The 12,630-nt window shown below is 37.2% G+C and overlaps 1 protein-coding gene across 1 annotated transcript; it reads right to left on the bottom strand.

Moving 5' to 3' along the window:
- Positions 1-1,067: 1,067 nt before the first annotated feature.
- Positions 1,068-12,334, bottom strand: LOC135467410 (adenosine deaminase 2-like). The gene is given in 11 exon segments (XM_064745184.1): positions 1,068-3,038; positions 3,829-4,031; positions 5,483-5,640; positions 7,805-7,991; positions 7,994-8,009; positions 9,095-9,225; positions 9,977-10,029; positions 10,032-10,186; positions 10,559-10,625; positions 11,503-11,649; positions 12,056-12,334. Coding segments are annotated over 11 exon segments (1,467 nt in total). The 5' UTR covers positions 12,264-12,334; the 3' UTR covers positions 1,068-2,896.
- Positions 12,335-12,630: the final 296 nt, after the last annotated feature.

Consider the following 12,630-nt stretch of genomic DNA (forward strand, 5'->3'; position numbering starts at 1 on the left):
GTAGCATTTGAACCGTCCTTGTATCTTCATGAAACCTTTTGTAGGACTGAAAATGGGTTTTACATAGAGTCTTACGTTGTCTGTCTGTTTCTGTTGTTCCCAAAGTTTAGGAGTTTTTGGCCAAAACCTAACGCATATATGTGACATAATGTGACTTTGGCTGCACCTATGAATGTTTATCATACTTTAAGCTCTCAAACTCATTTTAAACCCCTTCCAATTGCTTAGTAACTCACAAACCATCTGACTTTATTAAGTCGCAGGCGAATCAGGGCAGCTGGATTTGAACATGCAACCTCACTGGTCTTAGGTCTGATAATAACAACGTGCAGTCATCAGGCTTAATCATCTGAGCCCGCAAGGGCCCTCTCATTAACCTTAAGTGTTTCAAATCTGTTTACTTGTATGCATATGTGTTTTTACACCATTTTCTTGAATATTTCACTTATATGCAAGTACTTGATTTTATGGAGGAAAACTATTACACCAGGACATAAAACTTTAAGCATACATACATATACATGTATTTTATACCAGGTATCTGACAAACCTCCTGACATAATTAAGCTGCAGCCAACCCTGGATTCAAAGAAGCCTCAAGTGTAAATTGATCACCAGTACAACCCATCAGTCCTCTTGGCCAGCAAGAGCACTTTGGTATATATGTTATCTAACCAGCATCTCTGAGCACTTTGCAGTATAACTCACTAATTAATGTATGTATATATCCTTAAGGTTTAACGTCGTACTCAACAATTTTTCAGTCATATGTATGACAAAGAGGAGTCATTAGGTTTGTGTATGTATTGTGTCTTCTTGCCCTTTCAGGATGCTGCAGCCAGTAAAGTATACCGACACCGGGCCAAACACGCATGTTTCCTTGTTCTGATCTCTCAGAAGTCCACAACCGTTTCTAATGTTTGATCCCAGGGTCTTCCGAATTCAAGGCTCTGACATTAGGCCACCAAACCGGTCAACAGTTAATGAACAGAACACAAAGAATAACATGTAGACATAAGCAATATATGTACATAGATACTCTTTTAATGAATACCTGAAAAACACTGTAAAAACATACATATATATATACAATATAACTGTATACAGAAGATAACAAGCATATGTACATGCAGACAAGGTCGATCTATAAATATAAATCACATCTTATACACCTATCATGTGATTACATGACGGGGACACAATAACCAGCAACAATGAGATGAAAATCAGCCACAATAAAGCTAGAATGAACTAAAATGACTTGCTGATATTTAATCGCATGTTATTGGGGTATTCAGTTCAGAGTCCTGCAGACACAACAGCTGCTCTTCTTTATAAATAAACATGGCACAATTAAATATCAATATCTGTGTACAGGTATATTAAAATTAAAAAGGGAAACTTTTTCATAAAACAAAATTAAACCCTGCTCATTATTATTTTCAAAAAACAACAAATTCTAGTTGTAAGTATATCACTTACCACATGTCTGAAGACGAATTTGCATCAGACCAAAACAGAACAGGTTCAGCTGTATCAATACTTTAAGAAAGATTCTGTGTTACTGAAGTACATGTAATATTGTAAGAAATGCCTTTTACAATATACATATATACATACAGTTATAAAGATTGACCGTACCAGAGGTAAATACTAAGTCATGTAGTTTAATAGCACACACTTTTATGATATGTGACTGAACAAATCTTGAGGTATTTTACATCTTTACCAGTGGCAATTCCAAAACTGAAATTTCCACAACCTCTGAAATAAAATCAATAAAAAGTTAGCCTTTTAAACTCTGGTACTGAATAAAACCGGTAACATAAAATGGGACTTTTAATAGAATACACCAAACACAATGGGCCTCCCTATAAATGAAATAAACAGATGAAAAAAAATTTTCAGTAACAAAAATACAAGGTTCATAAAAATACACAACATGTATTTATTTATGGGTCATGGGTGCTTCTGCTGGGTTTGCACACTGATCACTTTGCCATGGAGCCCCCCTTCCCCCCAGCAAAATAACAATATACTATTAACTCCATTTGGCTGCTTTAGCCCTTTTACATGAAGGTGACTATAAACATATTGTTGAGTTTTTTTAATTAACCTATTTAACTTACGTACCCTAAAAATTAGCCATGTGTCAAAGGCCTTATAATGACTTGGTGTGGAAACTTATCTCATTTTCAGCTGAACATCATCCTACATTCCAAATCTGAAAAACCCTTTCTGAGATCAGCAGAGCTCTCAGAAACAGACAAAATGAATGGCTTAGTCATGGAAATGTACTGTAAGAGGTTGTGATGTCCTGTGGAGATGCCTGACCAAATATATTGCTTTTCCATCACTGATTTATTCAGCCATAACTGAGTGGAAATGAAATGCTGTGGAGAACATGTAATTCCAGAAAAAAAGGCTTTTAAGCCAAAAAGGCGTCTTGTTTCATAAACTACAGGGATGCACATATTCCTAATATGAGCTACATACTTGTAGTGGCACATGCTTCAGATGCATACAAAGAAAATGTTTTGTATGTATTTACAAATTTAAGTATATATATTATATCAACTAGTTTTCAAGTTACATCATCATGACAACAGGGTTACCTCCCAGTGCAAAATAGGACTACTGGCCCCTCCTTTTACCAAGGCAGTATTCAAGATAGATAAAGCAACCAGAAAATACGATATCAGTATTTTCACAATGTTTAGTGCCCAACTACCACAAGGACATTATTCAGAAGATTAACCTAATCCTGTTTAATTCGTTTTCTATATTCTGTATACCATCCCATGTGATGTGACACTAGCTGTTGTTGCAGTGATATATCTTGAATCTTGAAACACCTGTTATGCTGGGAATACTATTAATATTATTAATTAAAGCATTACAGAATATTATTAATATTATTCTTATTTTGATACAAATCATACATGTATGTGTGCAGCACATCATCAAGAAATTTCTCCCATTTATACCCCCACAGTTTTACAGCCAGTTTCTTCTCTGGAGCTGACATTGCACTGTACCTGGAAACAAAAACAAACAGCTGTTAAGTCTGGGGTAGATATATCTTGTAAACATGCTTTGTAATAAATAATTGAACACTTCATTTCCAGAGTGAAAGAATGACTTGAACATAAATCTGTTCTTCTCAGTACTCCCAAACTGATTACAATGCATTTAGATCAAAGGTGCTTTTGAAAGATAAAGTGCATTGCTTTAAGCGGTGGCAAAACTGTAGTCTACAGTTATACATGTACTTATTTATTTGATTGTTGCTGAAGTCCATAATCGAGAAATATTCACTTATATGCTAACAGTTAGTTTTCTATGTCGAGCACAGTAGAGTACCCAGGTCAAACCACCAATACCTATCAAGTTATTGACAATTATGTGACACTGTGTTAATGTATGTATACAAGCTGACTGTGACAGCCCAAGGTTCCCTTCTTCAAAACTCTCCGTATCTTTAAGTACATTAGCCACAGTGTACCAGATCTGCCCAAATATAAGGGTGCGTCAGATCTTGCTCATATCACGAATACGAGTTGCTTAGCCTCTCTATTGTGTTCACACGAGCTAACCAGCCTAAAAAGAATTCCAATTTGACAAAGACCAAAGGTCAGTCGCATGAATAAAAATTTAATCAGGTCTGGGTGACCATGGGATCCAGATATTAAATTTCGTTTCAAATGATCCAGAAGCTTACGAGATACTGTGTAATACATGTAGTAAATATGCAAACAAAGGTTTCCAAACCTCTATCAGAAAGGTGTCAGCCACAAGCCGTAAATTTTGCACAGGTGATAATCTTACCTAAGTGAGTTGATTGCCAACTGTTTAAGAAGTCTAAGATCAGATGTCATCCCAGAGAATCCCATAAAAGCCTGGTAGAAATCATAGGAGAGGCCCTTAGATCCCCACACGGACCCATCATCAGAGCTGATGACAACTGGCAGATCATTGGCCAGGTAAGCTGCAGCTGGGTGGTTCCTGAGGTCATCTACCAGCTTCAACACCTGGTAAAAAGAAAAAAAAAAGAATATTACATTGAGACACTGTTGTCAAACATTCAGTTTCATAAAATGCCTGTATTACAGCATTACCTAAAGCCAGGGAGAGAAATACGTCTGAAGGGAAAAACTTTTCTCCACGAGTCGGAGCTACACCAGGCAGATTTTGCTGTCAGCAGTGGTCAGAAAGGTGTTGCAAATGAAGCGTACAGGTAACACTAACAATATGTCATCATTCTGGAAATCTTTGAATGAAGACTTGGAAATTAAACAACCATCTATCCCTGGCTTTGATAGACCTGCCATGCTACGTGACTGATTCCAATTTGACGATGTTGACCTATGCATATAAAAGCTTATGTCAAAATGTATTATGTCATAAGCATTTAGTGGTGTCCATTAACTAGATTCAGTTTAAGTGTCCGCAAGTTGACCATGACTGGCGACAATGGTCTTTTTTTCTTATGAATTGGTTGAGTGCGGCCAGAATAAAGAGACAGTATGTGAAATACACACTCAATCAATCACAATGCTCAATCAATCAAGCAACAGAATTTCCCTATAGTACCAATTATCTATGAAAGTTCAATTTTCTGTAGTACAATTTGTTGAGTCTGGTACTTTGTTGCTTGAAAAGGATGGTACCTGCTAAATAGGTTAGCCCATGACTGACTCGGACAACACAACATTATATCTTAGCTTTGCCTCCATGCACTGTTGTGTAATCTTCAGTCAGTCATTTGAAAACATACACATATACTTTCCATTTTGGATAAGTCTGAACTTATAAATGGGGTCAGGTGAGTGCAGATTCCAGCACTTAGAAACAATTTGCAACACAATGAACAACATAAGTTGCCACAAAGCATCAAAATATCATCAGGTTGCAACAAAGCAACAGTGGGTGCTAAATTTAGAAGTAGACACCCCATCCCCCATATCCTGCAGTAGATTTATACTCTGTCATTTATGTTCAAGGCAAGTTGGCCTTGCACAAATGCAAATGACATTTATTAATTCATGTTCTAGTACTGTACTCACTTGTGATGTAATCATGCACTGCCTAATCTGGATATGTAATACTGGTACACAATTCATTAAATACTTGAGTCTGGAAATCCTTGGGTTCTCAGGAATAAATGAGGTAAAAGTGACCTCAACTGAATGAACAGTTGTGGAGAATATAGAAGGACAGACAAACAGAGATTTCTTCCTTTATAATTAGACTATTATATAGGACAGCGTTTATTGAAAATAATTCGTAAAAGTAAGTGTCGATCTGATGAAAGGTTGTGGATAAAATTGAAGGACAGATAGAACAAATATACATGTACTGAGACTCATGTTACCGTAATGTTTCTTAATATTTAGTTACTCACTTTCTTTATCTTAATACTACCATATGGTAAGCCACTGATTTGTTGGACAATACTACATGGCATGTTACATTTCCCCACCTGGTTTGATATAGGGTTGACTTCTATAGCAATTTCCCTGTCCTTCACAGCTTTCATTACCCAGGGATGTTTGACAATAGCAAAACCATGACCAATCCGGGTTGTGTTCAACAAGATAGCATCAATAAGGTTCTTATCAACAGATGTACCTTGCCAATCTGAAATATACCAAAGACCGCAACATGAATACGAGGAGAGATATCTCAAAACAAAACAAAAAAAAAGAATCATTTAGTCTTTCAGGACAGTAGTGTGTTAATTTTTTTACTCGTAATGTTGAGAAGTATCTGTTAACCCAATACATAAATGAATGAAAATTCTCGCTTCCTTTCCAGACTCATTCATTTGCCATTCCTCCACAAATTTAACCCTTTCCAACCAAGGCAAGCCTGGTGAATGTGTTATTCATGATGTTTATCAGAGGCCAATTCAGAAAAGTGGCATACGACATTTTTTTATCGTACATTTGTCGTATGATATGATCGTATGTCACTATTTAACACCGCATACTATTCTTCTATATGTGCAATTTCATACATGTACGACAGCTTTGTGAAACTGGCCCCAGATATCACTTTTAACCATATATGGCATATTTAGTTCTGTTCTGCAAGGCTTCTAATACATATATCAGGTGGGCATAAAAAAAATGGGCTGTACTTTGATGCTGCATTGCTCCATTATCCTTTGTTCAAACTCTTCAAACTTTAGACATTCAAATGGCATGATTGTGTTAATATACTGACCAATTTTCAAGGTCATAGCTTGTATAGTCTGTACACATGGTTAAAATGAAAACATAGCCTCAAAAACGCACATTCCAGTGACCCACACTGCATCACCTGTCAGGTGTCGTGAGTAGAGCGTGCGCTGCACCTGTGTGACACGCGTCAATCAACAGTCGTCTGGAAAAATTGTCTGGCTCTAGCGTCAGAGAAACCCTTCTGCCAGAAAGGCACAAGTTTTGCTGAATCTAGATGCTTTTCTCTGCGGCAGACAAGGAATTGATCGCAGCATGTTTTAATGAAAGAGTTGGAGAGGGGCAAAAATTGTGAAAGAATTCCCAGTGAAAAACTGGAATAAAAGTTCTGTTAATAAGGTGACCAGAATGTTAGAAAGGACAAGTTCTCTAGAAAGGAAGTCAGGCAGTGGATGACCAAAAACTGTTAGCTCTGAAGATAATCTTCAGTATGTGGAAGAGGCGCTTTGTTCCCAGGAAGACAATCCCGGCACTCACAAATCGCAGAGACAGATTGCAAGGACCTTGGAGTATCTCAGACCTCTGTGAGAAATATGACAAAAGAACTGGGATTAAAATCGTACAAGCGAATACGAACTTCAAGAAGGGATGAAATGGTTCGACAGAAAAGAAAAACATGCCCTGATGATAAGTTTTCAATGGAGAAGGTGAAGAAAATTGGCTTCACCGATGAAAAAGACTTTCCATTTGAGATTGCATGCAATAGACAGAACAATCGCATTTATGGCAAACGAAAGTGGGACATTCATGTTAAGAGGCTGTACCATGAAGCAAGTTGGTTTACAAAGAAGTTGATGGTTTCTGGCAGAGTTTGTTGGCGCAGGAAAACCTGCATACATTTTACTGATACTGAAAAGACTAAGGTGAATTCCGAATATTACATGAAACTTCTCGATGGTGGCCTTCTCCCTCATTTTTGCCGGTTGTACGTAGAAAATGACTTTGTCTCCCAGCAAGACAGTGCGCCATCCCATGCCAGCCATGCAACACAGCAGCATCTTGAGGTAGTGTCTCCTTCATTCATAACTAAGGACGAGCGGCCACTACAGAGCCCCGACTGCAATCCCATCGACTACTCTGTGTGGAATTCTCTGAGCGAGAAGGTTTATGAGGGTCGCACAGAAACATTCACAGGGCATGAACTAAAAGCACACATCAAGGACTGCTGGAAAAAAATTACTCTTCAGGAAATTCGGGACTCAATCAGTTCATGGAAGAAACGTTTGCGTGCTGCCTACTAAAAAGATGGAGGACCAATTGATCACCTTTTCAAGTAAAAGAAGTTAGAACATCATTTTCAAATGTCCGGAACATGTGTTTTTGACTCTATTTTGAGTTTGGTCCCATGAACAGAAATCTTAAAGCATGAAATTGAAATTTAGGCTGTATACTTAGACATAATGGCTTTTGATTTTTAAAAGCTGACGTAAGAGGGCTTCAGAGATATTGAGTGTCAAAGTTTGGCCCATTTTTTTATGCCTACCCAATATATAAAAATATATATATATATAAACAAAAAAAAAAGAAGAAAGAAAATTTTCTGTGAAAACTGTGAGACTTACTTGTTTCTCCTGCATGAAAGAAGTAAGGTATTGGTAACTTCTGTTCTGTGGTCTGGTTCAACAGTTCATCAATGAAATACAACAAAGCATGGCCTTTGTCTTCCTGTCCAACTAAATCATACCCAACCAAGAAATCAGGAAACATTTTCGAGAAGAGTAAGGCCCCTCCTTTGTACTGTTGGCAATTTCCGTTCTGGGGTTTCTTCTGCAAACAGTGAAGAGTAAATGCCTGAATGACTTGGTACAGGAGATCTGAGCTATTAATCCAGTGCTGGCAGTTTTTCTCTCTTAGGCTATCTGAGTATCTGATTTAAACAGAAATTTGTTGTGCCTACCAGTTCATTACAGGTCAATGTTTATTAATTCCTTTGATCTGAGTTTTAAGTCACGCTTCTGAATATCTCTCTGAAAAGCAGTGAGGTCTACATGGCTGGCAGAAATGCAAGCATTTTAACAGTGAGGTCTATATGGCTGGACAAAATCCAAGCATTTTCACAGTGAGGTATATATGGCTGGCCAAAATGCAAGAATTTTAACAGTAAGGTATATATCGTTGGCTGAAATGCAAGCATTTTAACAGTGAGGTATATATGGCTCCCTGAAATACAAACAATTCAATAGTAAGGTATATATAGTTGGCCAAAATGCAAGCATTTTAACAGTGAGGTATATATGGCTCCCTGAAATACAAGCATTTCAATAGTGAGGCATATATGACTGGCCAAGATGCAAGCATTATAACAGTGAGGTATATATGGCTGGCCGAAATGCAAGCATTTTAAGAGTGAGGTATGTATGGCTGGCCGAAATGCAGGCATTTTAATAGTGAGGTATATGTAGTTGGCTGAAATGCAAGCATCTTAACAGTGAGGTATATATGGCTCCCTGAAATACAAGCATTGCAATAGTGAGGCACATATGGCTGTCCAAAATGCAAGCATTGTAACAGTGAGGTATATATGGCTGGCCGAAATGCAAGCATTTTAAGAGCAACATGTACAAAACTAGATTTGAAAATGCTGTCTAACACAGACAAGGTCACTTAATATGGAGAAAAAAAAGGTGTTTCAAGCTACACCTTCATAATAGTATATATAAAAGAAGACCTTTACCAATGCAGCAGACAACAGCTGTCTGCATATGATGAAATATGCAACTGCTACAATAAAAAGTGCATATGCCACATCATCCCTAAATATGCACATATATATAGAGAATTTATGCAGAATTTTGATCTAATGCACTGGGTATGAAGAGTATGCCCATGGATTTTATGACCAGTTTACAAACCTAATTCCACTGTATATTAACTTTAGCCCTGAGAAGTTTCCTTGCTGATCCTGTACAAACTGGTGGGACACATTTCTATACATCTCCAGTGTCCATAAGGGCGAGTTTACAGATCCATCCAGCTCATATGTCTGAAACAGACAAACAGGGAAAGAAATTAACCTAGGCCATGTAGGTCAATAAACATTACATAACCATTACATACCGGTATTGTGAAATTACCACAAACTTGTATGAGAGCAAGGAAAAAATATGTCTTGACAACACATAAAAGAAGACATTTTCTTTATCTTATTGCTGTTTGATGGCTCAAGAAAACTCAAGAAATTTTCACTTGTACAACTGCAGTCAGGTTTATGGGTGTAGGAAATCTGAGTGTCTGATTTATCAATTTCCTCTGATTTGACTTTTAAATGACAATCCTGAATATCTTTGAAAAGCAGTGAGGTATATATGGCTGGCCGAAATGCAAGCATTTTAACAGTGAGGTATATGGCTGGCCGAAATGCAAGCATTTAAACAGTGAGGTATATATGGCTAGCCGAAATGCAAGCATTTTAACATTGAGGTATATATGGCTGGCTGAAATGCAAGCATTTTAATAGCTGGACAAATAGGTTGGAAAGTGTAACACTTTCATAAAGCTTGCAACTAATTGTACTTATATTTTTAGCCAACCAGGAATCTGTGGTGAATTGGTCATTTTCACTGAAAAGGCATATATTCTACTAGTAAAAAAAAAAGGTAAACAAAAATTTAAAAAAATAAAGTCGAACATGTACTTCAAACCTGTTGTTTTGTGACGAAGACTAAATAAGGGTTACCTATACATATTAGCCTGAATACACTCACATAATCATGCACGTAAAGCCTCTGAATTACCTGTATCAGTAATGTACGTAACTCCATGTACTGTACATTGTCTTGACTGAATCTTTAAGTGACTGGTACACGTAATCTTTCATCACAGGTGCGAATGAAACCAGGCCAGTTATACAATGCAGGGCTCCTTCAAACGCAGCCCAGACATCATTTTCAAAGGGGTAGGCTCTCACAGGGTCATCAACTATCAGAGACATGTTGTTGTAAAGCCTGATTTTAACATAAGAGTCTAATGTTATTTAATAACATCTAACAGAAATAAACGATAAATGTTGAATTTTGCTGAAGATTTTGCATGAATATAATTGTTGATTTGATTTTATCAGTTTAATATTATATTCAAAAATATTTCACTTTAATAAAAGCAACAGCAGCCAGATTTATGGGTGGAGGAAGAATTTCCGTGTATTTTTATGTGCTTTTCTGTACATTTTGAAAAAATACTAAAACATTAAATTTACATGAAAAAATGTGCAGCAAATTCAATCAACGTAGTGGCCTGTTCATGTTAGTGACAAGAGTGTTCAATCACTACATCTTCTACCTGTTTAATACTACTTAATCTAAACAATACTAGCTTACCATTGGTCAAACAATGTGCAGTTACCAAATCTATTCCTACTGTCACTGACCAGTGTCCAAAAACAATCTGCAGCAAAAACAACCAAAGTTAGCTTCCAAAAAGAATTGTTTAATTTGTTTATTTGAAATCTTTTCTAAGGAATATATTTCCCTTATGTAAAGTGGTCTTGTTTATGGGTGGAGAAAACTGGACAGTCCCTAGGAGAAAACTGGACAGGCCATAGGAGAAAACTGGACAGACCCTAGGAGAAAAATGGGGAGTCTCTTGGAGTAAACTGGACAGACCCTAGGAGAAAACTGGACCCTAGGAGAAAACTGGTAGTCTCTTGGAGTAAAACTGGACAGACCCTAGGAGAAAACTGGACAGACCCTAGGAGAAAACTGGACAGACCCTAGGAGAAAACGGGACAGTCCCTAGGACAAAATAAATGCGCCTCACCAGGTACAAAACTCATAACTTAATGAGCAGCCAAACTAGCGTGAACAAGATTTGAACCTGCAATCTCACTGGCCAAGGGCTAGTGGATTGCCAAAAAAAGCCATTAGTTCATGAGACCACTGAAGGCCTTCAGTATATACATTCTTGCATGTTTATGCATTTAAGGAAAGGAATTCTTTTGTGTTTTATCTAGGTTTGCTGAAAAATGTAAGAATTTATGTCTGGGTATCACTTTTCTGAATTAATCACTCATGATAAATGTATCAGGCATAATTTATATTTCACAACTACCACTTTATTTCATGAATATATTCCATTGAAAATTTTGGAAAATGATGTCAATGATGAGCTCTGCAGTTTAGGGAGATCAGTTTGGTGCCACACATGCAGACTTTTCTTCCCACAGCAAAGTATTTCATTCATGTATATTCCTTTTCAGCAAACAAAGATGGAAAAAAAATCACTGTTTTCTTACACATTAACAAAACAAGCAAGTTACACTTACTTTCATCTTCTGGAACTTTGGCAGAAAACTTAAACTGTATCCTAAAACCTTCCCTATAGCACATGTAGCAATTATCCCGATATGTCACATTCTTCACAACCCAATCAAGAGACAGCGCACTAATGTCATGCACATGGAGGACACCTCCTGCAACAAATAGGCACTAAATCAATCATCGTGAATAAATTGAAAATTACAGTTCTTGCTTTCCTAGATAGTATTGTATTAGTCTTGTGTCATATATAACTACCAACTCACCTGTGGTTGCTGTTAATTCAAACCCAGCTCATGCCGTTTCCTCCCACCATAACGCTGGCCTCCGTTGTATAAGTGAAATAAGTGAAATATTCTTGAGTATGGCATAAAACAACAATCAGATAAGTAAATAAATCAAGTATGATTGCATGTATAGAGGCAAATCTAATGTACATGCACATGGAGACAGCTCAAGTTACAGGACCAGGAAACATTTCACATAATAAAATGACGCATGCTTTGTATGTTAACATGCCTTTCACTGACTTCCATCCATAACTCATAAAAATATATATACCTTTCGGCATCTTCTTTATGATTTGGAAGACATCACTTTTCTCTATGAGAGATTTAGCTTGGAAGAAATGCAGGCCAGGAGGAAATGGTATTCCATTGTACAAGGAATTGTTTATTTCCGCCCTCTTCTTTGTCATGAGAATTTCGTTGACCATCTCTTCCTTACTATTTAGTACGATGCTGCCCCCAACGGCCATTTTCTTCTCCATGCTTAAAATCTGTTGTCTTTCTTGAAAATATCTGTCCGAACTTATCTGTTGTCGGCCATCGCTGGATTTTAGCACGACAATACAAAAATGCAAAATAAAAAGAAATGCTCTGTAACGACAGCCAGATAACAGCGGCAAGTTCATTTTGCAAAGCCCAACGCTGACAGTTCAGTAAGGTTCAGTTTTTCCGATTTCTTCCGCTGGCAGTTAATATGTACAGCTTTCTGCACGTGAACCATCTGTGTCTAAAGTATCCTAAAAGTGTATGAAGGCAAAATCAATTTCGCTTTTGCTTTTACTATCACATGAGCCCGCCCCTTACCACAACCGAGTCAGAACAGCTGGGCAAGAACTTCCGGTGTAAACA

The sequence above is a fragment of the Liolophura sinensis genome, chromosome 6 (assembly GCF_032854445.1).
Source record: "Liolophura sinensis isolate JHLJ2023 chromosome 6, CUHK_Ljap_v2, whole genome shotgun sequence".
NCBI lineage: Eukaryota > Metazoa > Mollusca > Polyplacophora > Chitonida > Chitonidae > Liolophura > Liolophura sinensis.